The 20,732-nt window shown below is 39.4% G+C and overlaps 1 protein-coding gene across 3 annotated transcripts in view; it reads right to left on the minus strand.

The window, feature by feature from the left end:
• Positions 1-16,498: 16,498 nt before the first annotated feature.
• The window catches only part of SYN2 (synapsin II), a 47,331-nt gene continuing 43,097 nt past the window's right edge, over positions 16,499-20,732 (minus strand). For all 3 annotated transcript variants that reach the window (XM_079794483.1, XM_079794482.1, XM_079794485.1), the window contains 2 exons: positions 20,269-20,518; positions 16,499-17,257 (listed from right to left, as the gene is read on the minus strand). In XM_079794483.1, coding sequence (XP_079650609.1) covers positions 17,122-17,257; positions 20,269-20,518 — 386 coding nt within the window. In that variant the 3' untranslated portion in view covers positions 16,499-17,121. The remainder of the gene's footprint in view (positions 17,258-20,268; positions 20,519-20,732) is intronic.

Here is a 20,732-nt window from a genome sequence, read left to right on the forward strand (position 1 = left end):
CCTCAGCCGGCCCTGGGCAGCTGGGCAGCCAACATCTGAGGTTTGCCTGCACCTCAGGCTGGCCCTGGGTGGCTGGGGGGCTGAAGGGACTGGGGGACTCCAGAGGCAGGTACGCGGAGCCTGCTGTCCCTGTGGGTGCCGCCATCTTTGAGGGTGTGGCAGTCAATTAGCATATTCCCTCCTATTGGCTGTGGGTGCCACCATGTTTGAGGGTGGGACAGTCAATTAGCATATTCCCTCCTTATTGGCTGTGGGCGCCACCATCTTTGAGGGCAGGGCAGTCAATTAGCATATTCTCTCCTTATTGGCTGTGGGTGCTGCCATCTTTGCCATGGCATGAGGGTCAATTAGCATATTCCCTCTTTATTAGATAGGATAGTACAGTATTTGTGCAAGATAAATGAATAAATAATGGAAGAAATCTGAGAAGCTAGAAACAGACCCTGGAATTGATGTATGACAGAAATCACTGCAAGTGAATGAGAAAAAAATAAACTCTTCAAGAAGCGATTTTGAGATAATTGGTTATCCATAAGGAGAAAAATGAAATTGTGTCCCTACTTCACAAATACCACAAGTGTTAATTTCAGGTACACTAAAAATCTACATGGTAGTGGAAGATGTATAGAAGGAGGTACACGAAAGCATCTTTATGACTTGCCGTAAGAAAGGATTATTTAAACAAGATACAAAAAGTACAAATCCTAAGAAGGAATATTAATAATTTGAGTACAATTTAAAACTTTTGAACTTTCTATTTCCTATGAGTAAAGTTCCTTAGCCTGATAAAGACTATCATATTTAATCATATTTAGTATGATGAGCATTTCCTAAAAGTCAGAAACAAAACATAGATACTTCTAACTCATAAGTTTCAACATATACTGGAGTTCCCAGCCAACAAAAATACAGAACATGGAAAGATTTCAGGTATTAATATTAGAAAGGAAACAATAATATTTCCAAATTATATGGTTGTCTATTTAGAGAGTCCAAGACAATCAAGTAAGAAACTATTAGAATTTTCTAATTTCTAATCAGAATTATAAATGGATAAAAAGTTATCTTCATAATAGCAACAACAACAAACATAACAGGACCAAATGTTCAAATAGAAATTGGCAATTCCTATATGAAGAAAACTAGAAAATGTTATTTAATGGATAAAATAATTTACATTTATAAATTCATCAGCAAGTATTTGTTAAGCACCTGTTATGTGTCATGCCCTGTTCTAGGCTTTGGGCCTATTTTGGGGTGAAGAAAAGAGACAAAGGTACTTGCTTTCATGAAGCTGCCATTCTAGTAAAGAGACAGACAATAAACAAAATAAATAATAAAATATAAAGAATGTTAGGATGAGACAAGTGCTATGGAGAAAAATAAAGCAAGAGGAGAATAAGGAGTGTGGAGGAGATGCAATTTCCAGGGACAGTCTCACTTAGAGGAGCAGTGTATGCTACACAATGGGAAGTCTTCTATTGTAGAGATACCAATTCTCTCAACCAATAAATATGCAAATTCAATGCTTTCCCAATTACAATATCAAAAGTCTTTTTAATATAACTTGACAATTTCATCCTATGTTTCAGGTGGAAGAGAAACTGTGGAAGACAAAATAATCAAGAGGACTTTGAAAAGGAAGAAAAGACTAGAATTTTTCTCACACAATCAAAACATTATAAAGTTATAGTAATTAAAACTATATGATAGTGGTCTACAAATAGAAAAATAGACTAATCTAATAAAACAAAGAGTAAACAGAAATCTAGTGTGCTAAATAAGTGGGGGGAAATACCTAATTTCCTAATTCTTAATTCGTTATAGTTTTTCCAGCAATTTTCTTGCATTGTCACCAAAAGAAATAATTTATCTTTAATAATTTATAAATTCTTATGCTTCTAGTTGCTTTCTCTTTTCTAACAGTATTGATCAATACCTCCAGTATCAGGTTAAATAATAATAGTGATTGTGTTCATGCTTGTCTTACACCCGACTTTAGTGGAAATGCCTTCAGTGTTTCCCAGTAAATAAAATGGTGGTCTGAAGGCTAAGATATCTATCTCTATCTCTATCTCCATATTTATATCATATGTAAAATTTATGTACATATGTTTATGTTAAGAAAATAATGACAATTTTTGTATTTATCATTTTAAGAAAGTATCCATTGTTTCCTGTTTTATTATTTCTATCAGGAATAGGTTTTTAATTTTATAAAATGTTTAGCTCTATTTATATGACTTTCCTATTTGACTTATGATGACTTTTAATTCCTAATATTGAAGCATTCTTGCATTCTGGAATGAGTTCTACTTGCTCAGGATGTTTGTTTAATATGCTGTTGGGTTCTATTTCCAAATATCCTATTTAAGATTTTTGCATCAATATTCATAAATAAGATTGGCCTGTAGTTTTTTTGTTGGTAAAATTATACTTTTTGGTAAATTATATTTTCCTAGAACATCAAGTTTCAACTTCTTTCATTTTCATTCTCTCACAAATATACAGTGGAGTTATCCAGAGGCTAAAGTGTGTGTGACAACAAATTGAATGCAGAAGCAGGTAAGAATCCAATTGTCTTCTGTGGAGCCAGATATTAAAGAGACTTGCAAAATGCAAACAAACCACTCTTCCTAGAAAATTTTAAAAGGAATATATAATTATTTTTCATATAAATAAAGTTATTATTTATATGAACATGTAATGGATTTCTTATTTAAAAATTAATTATTTCATGTATTTGCATAGAGTTGTGGTTTTTTTAAATTACCTTTCTTTTGACTCACTTTCCCCTGGCCATTTCTTATTTTGTGTCTTTATGCTTTCTCTCCCCTTTAAAAATACTAGATTGGCTGTTGGATTGTTTATTTTTGTGAATTTTTTCAATGAACCATCTTTTGATATTAGTATAGGTTTTAAAAATCTCATTAATTTCTGCTTTTTAAAAAACCTATTTTTATTGATTTCAGAGACAAAGGAAGAGGGAGAGAAAGATAAAAACATCAATGATGACAGAGAATCATTGATTGGCTGCCTTCTGCACACCCTGTACTGGGGATCGAGCCCGCAACCAGGCATGTGCCTTGACCTGGAACTGAACCATGACCTCCTGGTTCATAGGTCGATGCTCTACCATTGAGCCACATCAGCCGGGCATTTCTGCTTTTATCCTTATCAATTTATTTCTTCTGCTTTTTTCTATTTATTTCATTTTCTTATATTTTTAGCGTATTTAATTTATTTTAATATTTATTAACATAGGTATCTGAAACTATTAATTTTCTTTGCATTTCACTTAGCTATATCTCTGAGATTCTGACATCTATTTTCAGTGTAAGGATTTTCTAGAAATTCTGCCATGTCATTTTGCATTTCCTCTTTCATCCTTGATTATATATTTTAAAGATCATAAATAACATGGGCTTGGGCTTTTTTTTTCTTTTTATCCTAGGTGCTTCTTATTAAATATGATAAAATTTGACATAAGGGAACTTGAAAACATGAAGTTTTACTGTTTACCTATTTGTAGTTTGCAAGTCCCAGGCACAGTCCCATGCCAGGTTTGTGACAGGTGAGTTTGGGCTAGATGCCCTCTAAAATTCCTTTGATTGGAATTCTAAGATTTAATTATTCTAAATGTATATGTAAATTAATTTTTTTGTACATTTGATTTTAAAATTCCTTTTTTACATGGATGTTTCTCTCCTCAGAAAGACTTTATGGTTTTCAAAGAGAATGCAAATGTCCTTGTTCTGATATCACACTTTGACTGACTGCAGCCAAGTTAGAAAATTTCTTAAAGAAGGTGAGTTTAGAATAAAGTGTAGGAAATTGAATACAATTCTGGGCATTACCAACCAGAGACCCCTACTTTCAGGACCACCACCCCGTGTTACTCATCCCACTAAAGGCACTTCACATTGTGTTCTGCAGGGGCAGAAATCATGTAGTTTTTCTCCAACAAGGGGAATTATGCATACACTGACAACCTGAAACCACTTATGCCAGTACCTCGTTGCTACCCATTAAATAACAAACCTCCTGTGTTTGGAAGAGTGCTACCACTGTCAACATAATTCAGAAGAAGCCAAAGTGGTGGACTGGTAAGTTTTAGGTTGATAGGTTTGTTTCACAGCTCTGTTTGATTGCCTGAATTCCAAGTCTGGAGGTTTTGGCAGATGTTTTTTTCAGAAATGGTGTTCTCTTTGTGCTCTCTGATGTACATACTTGCAGCTGGCACTTTGCTGGTATTTTACCCATGGGCTAAAGTACTTGTACCAAAATCCAAACTTTTCCCCCCTCCAAGTTAGCTTCCAGCAGCCACACCCTTACTCACAGTGGAGCGTAGACTCCTATACTCACTTGAATATTGTATTAAATACAGTATATGTTTAAATGAATCACTTCCTTTTATACAGAGTTGTGCCTTGGCCTTCCTCTCTACCCTTCTATCTCACAACACTGGGCCCTTTGAGGGTTTGTTGGAAGGCAATAACACCTAACTCAGGGATGGGAGTGGAAACTGTCTCAGCCTTGCCTGTGGTTACACCAACAAGCTCTGGATAACCACCAGTAGGAAGTTAAGCTTCCCACTCATATTTATCCATGATTATCTGTCACACACTTGATTATCTTGTACAGCACTTTTCTTCAGTTCATTTGGATGTGAAACCTGGCATGAGGAATCCCTTCTTCCACAATGCCCTAAATGCTTATTTGTTTTTAATAAGCTTCATTTTCCATGTAAGAAAAATAAATGCATTTTGTGATCCTGGAAGATCCATCTATTGAAGTATTGGATTTCATTATAGAAGAGAGAGACCTGGGAGGGGCATTACTGACAAAATGGCAATATGAAACACATTTTAAATATTCTCTAACCTTAGCCTTTGTAACCTTTCATTAGGTATACCCTGTCACTTAAGAGTAAATATTTTCATTAAAATGATCTTTCAAACAGCTAGCAGCTCTGCGGCTTGAAGCAATTGTAAGGAATAAAGATACTGCCAAAGAACCCAATCCCATTTTCTAAGGTACACTCTGTAGAACTCCTCCTGCCTCTCTTCACTGGTCTGGAGGCAGTGAGCTCTGATCCAGAGGTTGACACTGAGCCACTCTTCTTGTCCTTCTCTGAGTACTTTGGCACACATGGCACATGTTACTATCTGTGGAAGCGCCCTGACCTGTGCATCCCAGGTGGCTTTCAATTTGGGGAGCTTTAACTTCTTCATTTTGGTAAGGGTTATAATATACCTTTAGCTCAATTTCAGCTAAGCAGAAAGACTAAAACCTTATATTTAAACACAGGCTGAATGAATAATCATCAGAGGTGTTGTAAATAGGATAGCAGAGTTGGACTATACCAGCGATAAATAGGTGTTTTTTTTTAGACTTGGTGTTTCAAGGAAGGGATGCAGAGATCACCTTGGGATAAAGGGAAAATAGAGAGGTCAACAAAGTGGTGTGCCTGGCCTGCTGTTCTCCTTTAATCAGAAAAAAAAAAGTACTTTAATCTGTTTTATACATTAAGGTTTCATGTAAAAAATATATATATGTTTAAATATGTTTTATTGACTTTTAGAGAGAGCAGAAGGAAGAGGATAGAGAGATAGAAACATCTATGAGAGAGGAACATCATCAATTGGTTGCCTCCTGAACACCCCCTACTGGGGATTGAGCCTGCAACTCGGGTATGTGCTATGACAGAATCGAACTAGCGACCACTTGCTTCCTGGGTTGACACTCAACTGCTGAGGCTGATGTAAAATATTTTTGAAAAAATAGGTGTTCTATTACAAAAAGTAAAGTTTGAAAACTATCGGACTAAAAATAATATTTATGATTCACAGATTTCCAAGAGAATGCACAGATCTCCCTGCCTTTCAAGATTTACTCTCCATGTATTCTAAAAACCCACAATCTTTAATGGGTCTCCAGGTTCTGAAGGGAATGCTTGAGCAGTAGCTATTACTTTAAAAAGGTGATTTTGGTGTTTGTATTTGTCCCTAAATTCTAACTAAATTGCCAACAGCAGAATCTGGCTCAGTAGATTCGGCTTCAATGTGGTATTTAGCTTTTTGCCTTCTGCTCAAGCTAGTTAGCCATTAAGAAGCTACAACCATAAATTATTGTCCTTTGACTTCATTAAATCAAGCAATATTGGGTTCCAAAAAGTCTGTATCATCCATATAATTAATAGGACCCAAATCCCTTGTAATTGCGTTGTCAGACATCACTTCGTGGGTGAAACATGAGTGAGGGCTTGAAGAGTGAGAAGTATTTGAACAAACAGAAGAGAGAGAGCATATCTTTAATTTCATGAGCAGAGGTGAGTAGGCAGGAAAGCACAAGTTATATTTGGAGAATTATGAGTAGATCATTAGTTTGGAGTAGAGGATTAGTGTAGTAGGAAGCTAAGACCATATATTGGGTTTTATTTGCAGAGAGCCTTGGGATCAGTTATAGTATGGCCTTTATGCTCAAGGCAGTGGGGAGCTATTCTGGGTGTGAGTTAGAGGTGTGCTTTGGTGCAAGTGACACTTTGGGTTAATCTGGCCTACGTTTTTAGAATGAATGTAAAATAAGATGAATGGGAAAAGCAGGTCTGGCTGGAAGCAGCTGGAACTTTACAAAGATACAAAGTTAGGGGACTTGAACAAAGGTAGTATTTGCTTCTAAAAATAGCATCAAAAGGATCCAAAGTGGTGACCCAGTTAATAAGACGCTAGAAATCCAGGACTTTTTAGAATGCTCTCCTTTTGATTCCTATTATATTTTAGTTGGCGCCCACATGGTTCAGTAGGTCTTATAGAAAGCATTGCTGGGTTCTACTACTACTGCATAGGAAGAAGTTCTTCAGTGGTTGCCCTTTATAAAGTTTTATTTAATCATATTTTCAGACAAAAATCAAGAGTATTTGCTGATTTCTATATCACTAGGCAGTTCCTTGAAAGAAATGTTTATTTTTAAGTAGAAACACTTTTTATCAAATATTTTTTTATCAAATATTGAAAGCAATCTTACTTTTTAATAATGCCAGTTATATCATAGTCCATGGCTTTTCAGAGAGAAACTAAACTCCAGCATTTACAAGGGGTAGTCTAGGGAGCTCTAGAAGAACGTAACAAACTAATGTAAAGATTTTCAAGTTAAGCACTAGCCAGTTTGGCTCAGTGGATAGAGCGTCGGCCTACAGACTGAAGGGTCCTGGGTTCGATTCCGGGCAAGGGCACATGCCCAACTTGCAGGCTCAATTCCTGATAGGGGGCGTTCAGGAGGCAGCTGATCAATGATTCCCTCTCATTATTGATGTTTCTATCTCTCTCTCCCTCCCCCTTTCTCTCTGAAATCAATAAAAATATTATTTTAAAAAAAAGATTTCCAAGAAAACACCATTTCCTCTTCCCAATACAGACTTCACACCTCTTTCCATACTACCCTTATTCACTTGAATTAGTCTCTTTTAATTTCCAAACCATCTTCCTGCAATATTGCAATAGCTAGTTCAAAACTAGCTTTCTGAGAAATCTCACCCATCCTAGGCAAAATTCCAGAGATGGTCTAGTCTCAATAGTTTTTTGTCAGTATATATCGCTCAGGTTTGCTATAGAGACAGACAACTCCAAAGCAACAATTGCTTATAACACAAGCATGCATTTATCACTCATATTAGATGCTGCCACCTGCAAACCAGCTGTGGTTCTATTCCACTTGTCTTTCCATGCTTAGACCCAGGCTGATCATTTTTGTGGCAATGGGAGAGCCAAATGAGTTGGCTTTGTGGAGTAAATTCTGTTGGTTTTCATGCCATTGGCCAAAGTCCCATAACCAAGCTTGATGTTAGTGGGACAGGGAGGCAAATCACTTGGCAATGGGTGATGATGCATCATCCATTTGAAAAAAAAGGAGGAAACTGAATAATTGGGAGTACAAGGTATTCACAGTCCTCCCTTATGACATTCAACAAGTTTTTAGGTTTATCTAGAAATGGTCTATTTACCAAATGTAAAATAAGTTTTTTTAAAAAAAGAAAAGAAACAAGGGAGAAAGAGACAAAAAAGCATGGCCCTTTTTGAAATGGCAATCTTAGGGAAAAGGATTGTGTTGGGAATGTGCTCAGTCAATCCATGAACTTAGCTTATGGCAAAATTCTGGCATCAGAAGTCTACTAGTAAATCAGACATAAAGCCTTGATAAATCTCCATGCTACTCCCTTGTCTTGAGACCAGCCATGAACCCATTTATTTACCTTAGTACAGTAAGACAGCTTCCAACAGAACAAACTTGTAGGAGAAACTTCAAAATCCTTAAATCATTCAATAGGAGAGAAACTTTGAAATTTCCTAAGGAAAAATCATGTTTCACTCACACATACTCAGCCTAGTAGGAATTTACAACTCTAAAATTAGGAACAAAGTCCAGCTCAGGAGCCACTCTTAATGAAACCTTTGATCTGTAATTCTTTGATCCCACCCTATAATGAGCTTCTTGCGAGTTTAGGGTCCCTTTTGCCTTAGTTCATATGCTTCCTGTAGTCTGACCTGAGCAATCTCTGCCCTAGCTCTCGGAAGGCCAATGTTTCTGCTTTATAGCTTTAACTACAGGGCTAAGGCTAACATCTCCATGTTGTTGAGAATCTTTTCTTCCACAGAGGCTTCACCTCTAACTCTGCCTTGCAGTATTTGGTTTCTTCTGGAGGAATTTCTTATTTTTACAACAATAATAATTTTACAATATAGTCACTTATTCATGTTGAAAAAAAGAGAGTATTATTATATGTATATGAAAGCCATTGGAAATCAGCAGCAATAAGGGTCTAGAGATCAATACAGTATGTAATGATTCCTCTCAGAATCCCTTTACCAATCCACCACTTAATTGGATCCCCATGTACTTTACTATTTAACTATTTGTGATGATCTGTTTAATACCTGTCTTCCCCCTTGTAAGCTTCAAGATGACAGGGCCTTTATCTGTTTTATTAATTATATTCCAGGACCTATCAGAATACCAGACAAATAGTAGGTACTCACAACATATATGTCGATTGATTGACTGAAGTTAGACTAATTGTTTAATATCTTAGGGCTTTAGTTTTTTCCTCTGTAAAATCATGGAATAAACTATATTATCTTCTAAGTTCTTACCAGGTGGAACTAATTTGTATTATCATTTATCAAGTGTACTGATGTCTGCAACTTTCTATGATATGCATTAAAAACTAGATGGATTGTTGAATGCACAAAGGGATGGATAGATATGGGATAAAGCAAGAATAATACAACATTATTTGTAGAATGTAGGTAGTGAGTATAAAAGTGTTCACTGTACAGTTACTTCAACTTTATGTGCATTTTAAAATTTTCATAATAAAATATTGGGAGAAATGTGGGGTTCAGCATAGCCTAAAACAAAGACTTCAGTAGAAAAAAAAGCTGAAGAAAATAATTCAATATAAAAATCATAAAATAGTTAAGATTATGAAAAGAATAAAGAGACAAAAGCGCATACAGTTTAATGAAATCATGTGAATCTGCAAAAAAATCTATGCAAGTAGTAGAGGTAATACGTGATTGTAAGAATTTAGAGAAGAGAGAACAATCAGGGGGGACTACTAATGTGGGCAGAAATTGCTTCATGGGTAGGTGGTGATATTTCAGCTGGGCCTTGAAGGATTTATATGATCTGGATGGGTAATGAGGATAAGAAAAGGAATTTTTAAGGGGCTGAGGATAGCTGAAAATGATAAAGTGAGTATATGTGTAGAGCAAGAATGTGAAAGCACAGTGGATTTTAAACCAGCTTAGCTGCAGCCAAATAGGAGGAGATAGGGTTGAAAACCAATGATGATAATAAATAAAATATTAGGATCTTCCTTATATGTGTGGGGTACCTGAATACAGTACTTTCCATGCATTATCTCATTTAATCCTAACAACAGCCATATGAGGTATTACTATTACAGTTGTTACTAGTAAGGAAACTGAGGTTTAGAGAAGTTTAGTCATTTGCCCAAGGTCACACAGCTAACAAGTGGTAGAACTAGTACTGAAACCAGATTTGCCTGATCCCGAAGCCCAAATACCTAACCACTAAACACATTCCCTCCCTGATAAATTGAGGCTAGACTCTAGGGGGACCTTAAGTGCCAAATACGAAGTTTGGCCCTACTATCTATGCTTGGAGATCCACTGAAAGATTTTGATAATCAGAGGTTTTAAAAGAAATAGGCAAGAGCCTTGGTCAGTGTTGCTAAGTGGTTACAGTGTTGGCCCGAGCACCAAAGGATAGTGGGTTCGATTTTCAATCAAGGGCATGTACTAGTAAATGGGTTGCAGGTTCAATTCCTGGCCCTGGTCAGGGTGTGTGGGGGAGGCAACCAATCGATGTATCTCTCACATTAATGTTTCTCTCTTCACCCCCCTCCCTCCCTTCCACTTTTTCTAAAAATCAATGGAAAAAATATCCTCAGATGAGGATTAACAACAACAACAAAACAAAGAAAGAAATAGGCAAGAGATTGAAGCCAGCAAGCCCAATTAGAAGGCTGGCAAATAAGAGGCATAAATAAAATTCCTAATCCAGAATAATAGCTATGGGGACAAAACAAAGAAATAGTCTTTAAGAAGAAATAATCTACTTGAAATAACCTCTTGCTATAAATATTATATCAAAATAAGTTGAGAAATTTACTACTTGGGTGTTAAATATTCAAGTAAAAAGTATCTTTAGATCCCAAGAGTTATATTGTGTTAGCTCAGTGAAACTCCAAAGGCAAAGGAGCAGCCCAAATGTCATTCCAATCCACTCCCAAGCCACTCAGTTCTCAAGGTGGTTTGAGGGTCTTAGAATGTTGAGTGGTTGAGCTGTCTAGGGGGTTTCTTTGGGCCTATTCTTTACAATTATCTGCCAAAAATGATTACCCATGAGCTCCAGAGTGGATCCAAGAAGTCCAAAACTGTGTCATCCCCTTAGTAATCTGAGAAAGCTAATCTCCCTTCCTTCAAGAACTGGATCTAGAACAACCAGGGTTTGTCAGGCAGTCACTGAATTTAATCACAACTACTGGGATGGCTATGGCTTTCTGCTATGGAAGAGTTAGCTGCAGGATGGAAATTCTTATCACAAAAGATATATATGGATATGGAGGTGGATGAAAATGGGGCAGTGTTCCCTGAGGAGCATTTGTTTACAGGGGTATGGGGTTCCTAAAGAGCTCTCTGGTGTTCTCTTCCCGCCACCCCCTCAGGTTATTTCCCTGAAGGTGATAGGCTGGGGAAGTATGAAACAGAAGAAAAGACTACTGACAATAAAGGCCAGTGGGCAGGTGTGTGTGTGTGTGTGTGTGTGTGTGTGTGTGTGTGTGTGTGTGTGTGTGACTATATCAATATCCAAGAGAGAAAGCAAATTCTCAGAGTGGTAGTGTAATGAATAAGAGGGAATATCAGAACATCAGAGAGAATGAACAATTGCATTGTTTTCTCATCAACAAACTCTGAAGTCCAAAGAGATTTATAGGAGAAAGAGTATCATTCAAGTATGAGTCCAAACTCAGATACTTGGAAGTTACCTATAACGAAGAATAGCTTCATGGAGCTATATTGTGAGATTCTAACAAAATGATAGATGATTCAGGGCTTTATAAACCACATAGTGTCTTTAAAATGCAAGATGCTGTATAAACTGTGAAATACTATACAAATGTAAGGAATAATGGTTATGATTACCTGAGGAAGAAAACATTATTTTAAATAAGTCTGTTACTTGAGAATTAGACAGTAATAAGGTTACTTTTAACAAACAGAATTTGCCTGCTGAAATACATCTTCTCTCTTTCAAAATCAATAATCTTGATGGGACTTGACATTTATTTCAAGAGAAACTATTAAAAACATATGAGACTCCTTTTCTGGGATTAATTTCCTTTAGAACCAGTCTACAAGCCACATAAAATTATCTTATTAATTTATAGCCACATTGTGTTTAGAACCTTACATATTATTTAGCTTAATCATTAGTTAACTCCCAAAGAATTTTAAGTGTTGTTGTTGTTTTAATCAAAATTCACTCCCTAAAGCAATGATTCTTAATCTTTGTGTGTGTATGTTGAGGACCTGCCAAAATACACAATACACAGAACAGTTTGTATAGGGATCTCTAGATTCCCAGGTAAAGAACTTCCCAGAGTTACAGAATTCAAATTTGAGGACTACAGATCTGAAGGCAATTATTTTCTAAGCATAAGCAGCAGGCTTATTGGAATAAATGTTTAGCCTCCCAAATGAATTGTTTGAAGGAAACCACACACCACTGTAGGAATGATCATATGGTATGAACAATTAAAAATTAATCCATTAGAGTCATATGGGTTTGTGCTGTCATTTCTATGGCTGCAGTGGTTTTGGGGTATGCACGCGCACGCGCGCGCACACACACACACCCCCCACACTCCTCATTATTGTAGGATGCTTAGACAGCAGCATTTGTCTCCCCAGGTGTTGACCCTCAACTCAATTTAAACAACTCAAAAGAATCACAGCCCTAGGAAAAGGCATTACTCAGTTGGGCTGAAATAGCCCTAGAGCCTCCCTCTTTACAGGAGATAAAGAAAGGCAAGCTTGGCCATTCTTTAGCTGCTCCTGGAAGAGTCCTGGCCAAAAGGGCTTTGGGGATTACACTGGTGTTCTTTTTATGAGACAGAGAGAATTTTTTATGATCCTCTCACATGCCAACCACTGTTAGCACAAGACTTGAGATAAATTAACTCATTAAAATCTTTAGAAAACCTCATCAGAAAGGTAGTATTGTTCTCATTTATAGATGAGAAAATCAAGACCCAGAAAAGCTAAATGACTTATAATTAAAGTGAATTAGCTAATAATTAGCAAAGCCAGGATTTAAACTCAAATTTGATTTCAGAGCCTAGGCTCCTTCCACTGCCCAGTACTGTCTCTTCCCATTTCTTCCCCGGCCTCTGTGAAATGCTCTTGTAAGCCTCCCTCCTTGGAGGGCCCCTGGAAATGAAACCCATACATTTACCTCACAAGGGACAGTGCCCCGAATGGCCCATCTAGGACTGAGACTCATTTGCTTCTACTACTAACTTTCTTCATGACATGACAAGCTCCTTAAGTTGCATGGGCCTTGGTTTTCACATCTGTAAAATGACAGGATAAAAGTAGATGAAACTTTGAACTGAAAATTTCAATGACTGAATTTTGTGCCCTCATCCCATTCTCCCTAGCTGGCATGCCTCCCTATCCTGTGGGTTGCTCACAGCTCACCTCTAAGGTGCCGTCTTCTCTGACCACAAAAGCTTGACACCAACAACATGTACCTGCTTGTTGGCCATTTTACACTTACTTGGCTCATCTTTTTCATTCTCCTTCCATATATTTTCTAAATTCTTCAAATATTTTTGTTTAACTCCTATAGAACGTTCCAATTTATGAATAAACCAATTTATGTTTTAATTCCCTCCTTGAGAGACAGTGGTTGTTTCCATTTTTCACCAATGATGCTGAGACTAATTCTTTTAGTTGCCTCCTTGAGTACATGTGCAAGAGATTCTCTAGAGTGAATGTCTAGAAATGAAATTGCTGAGTCATAAGGTTTGTGCATTGGATATTGCCAAATTGTTCCCTGAAGTGGTAGTACCAACATATGTTCCCATTTGCAATGTGTAAGAGTTCCGTTTCCCATATCCTCACCAATACTTATCAACCATAATTTTTTTTTTTCAAACTAACATTTTGACTGCATTTGTCTTATGGTGCTTACCACTTTCTTCTTAATATTTGTTTATATGCTACCTCTGTACTGGGCTATAAAATTTTGTGAGGGCAGAATCCTTGCTTAACTCATTTTCATATTCTTCCCACAGAATTTATTGAGCTTAGTAAGAACACAATAAAGAGTTGTGAACAAATAAATGATGAGCAGAATTAATTAATCTTTTGTTGTTGTTAATCCTCACCCAAGGTATTTTTCCATTGATTTTTAGAGAGAGTGGATGGGACAGGGAGAGACAGAGAAAGATAGCAACTCAACTGGGCCTGGGGATCAAGCCTGCAATCCGGGTATGTGTCCTTGACCGGAATTGAACCTATGACCCTTCAGTCTGTGGGCCAACGCTCTATCCACTGAGCCAAATTGGCTAGCGCTACTAATTGATCTTGATCCAGGGAGATGGAGACTTTCATAAGGGCAGGGATGAAGTATTCTATCTCTATTAATCTGGGATGAAGATGTGGGTAAGGAATCCCCATCAGTTGTAGAGATGATTGCACAGTGGTCACAATTGACCTATCGACTAAGGTTTCAAGATCTATAATGGACAGTCATCAACCCTTGGAGATCCCCGCTTTAGATCTGTTTTTTATCATGGTATTCATCAAATATTTATTGCTTGTTGTGAGTGGCAAATTTCCCAGTCTCTGAAGCCATCTTTATTATGTATCAAGAGGGCTGTTTCTGAATGGAACTCCCCCACCTCTAGCCCCATCCCATAACTAAGGGTTGGATAGAATCCACATGTCCTTTGGACTAGGGTGCCGCATGATCTATGGTAAATCCCTCCCCTTTTTGTCACCCCAGCAGTTCCAGGGTTGACTCATTTTCTAAATAAGCCACTTGTGGTTTTTGGTCTGACATTAAATGTGGAAGAATGAGTAATTTTTCAAGAACCAGAATTATATTTGATCACAATAAGATACACTGTGTATGTTACTCATGGTTCTAGGATAAGGGGTCAACACTGGTAACAAGCACTCCAACCTTCTCCCATCCTTTCTTTCCCTGAGGTCAAGGGATAGGTGAAGGAAGTGTGAAAAAGTTTTGTGTACATCTCTTATTTTGTTGCCATGTTATGTACAATTTAACACAATTACATTTTGTTCCGTCTGCTAGATTAAGTAATAGAAATACAGCAAAGTAGTCAAGGCCATGAGCTCCACTGCTACACTGCTTGGGTTCAAATTCCAGCTCCACCACAAACCAGTTGGGTGAACTTGAGCAAGTTATTAAATTGATGTGCTTCCATTTTCTCATTTGTAAAATAATAATAGTACCTATAATACAGGTTTGTTATAAGGAATAAATGATTTGATAAATGTTAAGTGCTTAGAATTCTGCCTGGGACTTAGTAGCACTATGGAAATGTTAGTAAATATTTCCTTGAATTCATCACAATGTTTATACTTATATTACATACTCAGTAAATGCTTTTTAACTAAATGAATTCTATTAAGACATATTTGGAACCGGGGGGATAGAAGTGACTACAAGTGCTAGACTCTTGGTTGGAAATAGAAGAAACCATAAAGATCAATTCTCTTGAGCATAGGTATTCCCTAACCCGCCCCCCCCCCACCCCCCCACCCCCACTCCCAACACACCACCACCACCCTTTTGTTTGGTTTGTATTTTGTTCCCTAGTTATATGTGTTGTGTTGGAGGAAAGCTGCCATTCCCGGAGATGTCATTTAATGGGAGGTTCTACTTCCTGCTTTTTAAGTGTAAGAAGAAGGTAGAGATCTAGATCCTTGAACTCTGAAAGCATGGTTAAGTTAGAAAGGAGACCCTGGCACCAGAGAAATTCATTCTCTGACCTCTCAGCATTTACTCTAAGGAGAGTTAGCAAGATAGTGGCATTTGGATGAGTGTTTTGTTGAGTTAGTAGAATGGGTATCACGTGTAAGAAGTTATTTTGATAAAATGTCAATATACTGATTTCTTTTTATCAGTGCAGATGTGGTACTTATCCTCACAGCATTTGTGGTTTGGGAGAACATACTCTTGAGTACCAGAGACGTGAAGAAGCTGGAGTGAAAACCCCCAGAGCCCACCCTTCATCACAGGCCTCTTCAGGATGCCTGGGGCTTGTGGGATACCCTTCACCAGGGCAGGTCAGTCCAGCCTCATTGGTACCACCATGTGGGCTTCAGCTGAGAAGCTTGATACACCAAACAAGTAGGTCTAACTTGACTGCTATGGGGGCAAGGATGCTATGCTTATTAGAAAGTCTTGATATTCAGTAAAATTGGTAGAAATCCTGAGTTACTGAAGGAAGTATAGATGTCCTGGAGGAAATGTAATCACTGGAGAGGTGTCAGGAAGCCCAGCATAAGTGTCGTCTAAAGGACAGCCATACTCTCATTCACTTGGAAATAGTCATACACTCACAATCACATTCACACAGAAGCACATTCACACATAATAACACAAACAGCTTCACCGTCCTAGACTTTTCCCTTCCCTGCACTCCCAAAAACGCACACATGCCTCACATACACTCAGTCAAAAGGGTAGCTTAGGGGAGACCTCATGGCTGAATCAAATGCTGGTTAATGCTGCTGTTTTTATTACACCAAATGTCTTAACATTTATTTTGAGATGAACACAAAAGTTGATATACTGCTGTTACAGTGTCATGCATTCTCCACAGAGCAGCTTCGGAGCTCAAGATCACTGCAGCACACACAAAAGAACTGCACTCCAGAGAGGGAAAGGGGAAAACTGCAGATCCTTGTTCTCTCCAGTATCGGTAGACTAAAGGTGCTTCACTATGACAGCAGTCAAGGAATCTCATGTGCTGGGCAGGTGTGTTTTCAACAGCTAATCAGGTGTGTCTGACAAGGGATCCAGGTGTGGGTAAGTTCCTAACACCAAGAATATTTTGGGTTAAGTATATACTCCCCACATAGGCAGCACTGACTAAAGGAGAGGGGGCATGCTTAGCACTGCATCTGAGTTAGGTTAAGCTACCAGGAGTCCTCAATGAAGGGAGTCCTGGTTTCACAAGGAAGAATAAGACATGATGGCGCTGTCACAATAAGGCCACTAAACTCACACCAAACGATGACCTCAGAGAATGCTCTCATAACTACAGAAAAGCAGCTCTATTCTCTCTGATGTCAGGTGCCCCTCGCTGATTGGGCACCTGCCCTGAGACCTTCACATGATCTTTTCTGAGCTGCACATCACTTAGCACAATAGAGCAGAGGAAGGGGCCACACAAGTCAAGGTCATGGGACATCACTACCAAACGTGGCTGACTGTTGTTGGCAAATGTCTCAGATGCCTTTCCCGGTTAGGCCAGGTGCCCACGTGTCTGAAGAGCTAATCTGAAAAGAGGCTGGCAAAGGACTTCCTCAAGCTCCTGATGGTCTCTGCTTTGGCTTCATCCTCATTGGCTGAAGACCGGAAGAAGGAGGACTCAGAGAAGCTGAAGGCATTTGTCAGGGACTGCGACTTGCTTGAAGATAAAAACCAGAGAGAACGTGAGAGGGTGGTGTTCCCAGCAAGTTAGGAAAGGACGATCACATGAGGATACACAACTGGAACCCCCACTCCCACCCAAGGGAGACCACAGTGATAGAAAGCCAGTAGGGATTGTGCTGCCATGATCCTGGGAGGCTCCTGTACTATTTTCTTCACCTTCACTGCTGCTAAAACAGGAAAGGATGGGGGCAGTGAGGGAGAGAGGAAGGAGGAGAAAAAGGAAGAAGGGAAAAAAGAGAGAGAATGGAAAGAGGAAGAAGGGGTGACTCAAAGGATGTTTCTTTTATTTAATGCTAAAGAGCCAGCAGACTAAATTTCCGAGGCCTCAACTTGGTAAGTACTAATCTAGGACTCACACCCTTCCCTTCTGATGAAATGTAATAACTAGGGGCCCATGGACTCTTGCACTCTCTTTTCCATGAATTGTCAAGTAGTGTGGAGTCAGCATCAGAAGAATTGAGTCAGTCTTGATTCTGCCACTCACTTACTCTTGACCTTAGGCAAGCCATTGCCTCTCTGGTATTTGGTTTTTATTTGTGGTCTGTAGTTGTTTGGTAAAATAATCTCTAGGCCTTTTTATAGCTTTTTATATTCTGCTTTTTTTCTTTGATTCCAAAAGAACCTTTTGGCTTGGCACTAACTCTAGTGCTCAATTTACCTTGAGCATTAAAGTGGATGTAATCACTCTTTGCAGCCTTCCTCAGAGGACCCCTAGTATAAGGTCTGTGGGGCTCCGGGTGTCCAGGGACAAGAGACACATTCAGCCCTCCACATTCACAGATTTAACCAACTGGGGATCAAATATATTTGAAAAAAATCCCAGATAATTCTTAAAAGCAAACTTGAATATGCCATAAGCCGAACATACGCTGAAGCCATGTGAATGAAGATGTGAAAGCATACCCGGCTGTAGGTTATATGCAAATATAGGTTATATGCAAATACTACACAATTTTACATAAAGAACTTGAGCATCCTCAAATTTTGGTATCTGCAGGGGGTCCTGGAACCAATCCCCCATGGACACTGAGGGACAACTCTACTCATCAGGCCAACACAAGGTTGTTAGGCAGTTTTCTACTGGGGAAAAAAAAAAATCACACACATTTTAGGGACTGATTTATCCCTTGAGAGATTAGCAATTCAGAGAGAAAAAAACTCAAGAAGGTCAAGGGAAGGCTAAGCCCAGAACTTCGAAGAGGATACAGGTCTAGTGTCTCCAGTGGCCCATCTTCTCTGGTTTTTTATTTCTACTGTGTCCCTTTCCTGCCTGTTTCTGTCTCCAGAACTTTTTTCCTGGTGCTTTAAAACTCCCAGCCCTCCCCTAAATTCAGGGTGCAGCCCCAGAAACTTCATTCTACAAAAGTATGAGCAGTTTCTCGCTTCCTGCAGTGACTGTGAACAGATGCCCTGCCTTTCATTAGGCTAGAGATGAGCCACAACATGCTGGCCTCTGGGAAGGGGGACTCCTTTGCACGCACAGGTTGAGGGACTCGGTATAAGCCTTCCTCATCAGAGGCTGGCGTTATTCAACAACTTAAGCAGTGACAACCCAAAAATCTGCCCTCAAACTGGGGTCAAAATTGGCTACTGAGAACATAGGAGAGATTAAAAAGTCAGCATACAGAAAAAACAAACAAACAAACAACTGGGTTGAAGGGAGGTTATGGGACACGTGAGATAAGAAATGTGTCACTGGCCAGAGCAGGGGGAGCTGGAGTGGGTGATGCTCCTCCTGTCATGTAGGATTGGAAAACCCAGAGAACGTGGTCATCTGGAGCCCCTGAGTCCTAATCCTGGCTATGCCACTAATGAGCAGAGTGGCTTTAAAAATGAAAATTAATCGAATCTCTCTGAGCTGTGTTTTCTCATTTATGCGATGGCTAGACAATCTCTAAAAGTGCCTCATTTGAACTCCAAAATTCTATGGCCCCCTATTCTCCCTCCCTAAAGATTCTCATTATTTTACTCTGAGAAGCACAGATGGGTCTATACCACCCCCCAAGGCTGCAGCTGTCTGTGCTGACAGTGATGCAGAGTACTGTTTGGGGAAATTGAAGAGAGGTACCTCTGGTTCTGGTGGAGAAGGTAGAACTGACCACCACCCGCATGCAGGTGCTATTCTTCTCAAGTACAGCTGTACTATTTCCTAGGGGTTCTCAGTTCTTCCTCTGAAGCAGGGCAGTGTAATGGGGGCTTCTAAAGTTTTTCCTGGGAGTGAGAGAACCCCAGAGGATGCAGTTGCTCAGGGTCTCTAGCTGAGTCCTTCTCAGATGACCACACCAGAAACTGACCTCTCTCTGAGAAAGCTGAGAGTAAAAAGTTGAAATGGATTTAACTACTTCTCTCTTTTCCTTCTGAGCAGCCTTGCTGATTACATACCGTAAATTGTGAGTCAGAGGCAGCAATAAGGATTTTTTTAAAAATTAGATAGATGAGAGAGAGAGAGAGAGAGAGAGAGAGAGAGAGAGAGAGAGAGAGAGAGAGAGAGAAAGAAAGAGAGAGGGAGGGAGGGAGGGAGGGAGGGAGAGAGAGAGAGAGAGAGAGAGAGAGAGAGAGAGAGAGAGAGAGAGAGAGGAAATGGGAAAAAGAGTAGGAGACAGGATAAAAAAAAAAAAAAAAAAAAAAACCCTAAGGTAGTACAAGAATAGAAGGGGTAGTATCTCTGCCTTATTGTCACTCCCCAGTAAGAAAGGGGAGGGTTTGAGCTTCTAGCTAGACTTTAGACTTTCACTTCCCTCTTTCCTATCCTCCACAATCAACCCTAAATAGGCCCCCAACAACAACAACAAAAAAAAAACCCACACACAACCAAAAACCAAAAAATAAAACCCAAAACCAAAACCCCAAAGAAAAACCCCACAAAAATATCTGTGGAGGAGGAAGAGGCCTGACTGAAGGTGCTTTCTAGCACCTCTGGAGCCCAAGGCCTGCGAGGAAGGGCAGGAAGAGGGGAGGGGAAGCAGCTGCTGAGTTGTCTCTTACTTGAGCTGTGGGTGAGGCTGGGGCTTCTGTGGTGGAGCAGCCGGGGGTGGCTGGGCCTCTGCCAGGGAGCTGCTGCTGGAGGGTGCATCTCCGTGGGTGGTGGGGCCGCCCGGCAGCTGAGGAGCCGAGAAGGAGGAAGAAGAGGAGGAGGAGGAAGAGGAGGAAGGTGGCACTGATGGTCCACGGGGGAGTCGGCGTGGAGGCAGCACCTTGCCTGGGGGTTGCATTCCTTGGGGTTGCCCAGGGCCCCCTAGGTTCAGTACAAGAAAAACTTCATAATTTAACCATATCAAAGGGTTTTCTTGTTAAAATCTATGTCTCAAAGGGTGTGGTTAGTTAATTACTGAAAGGATAAGCTCCATATCAAGAAGCCACCCGAGGCTCTGAAGGACTCCAGAGCGAGTTCCTGGTTACCCTCATACATTGCCACTACTTGCTTTTCCTCAGAGACACAGCACCTCAGT

Source organism: Cnephaeus nilssonii (assembly GCF_951640355.1).
Source record: "Cnephaeus nilssonii genome assembly, chromosome: 17".
In the NCBI taxonomy this organism is placed as follows: domain Eukaryota; kingdom Metazoa; phylum Chordata; class Mammalia; order Chiroptera; family Vespertilionidae; genus Cnephaeus; species Cnephaeus nilssonii.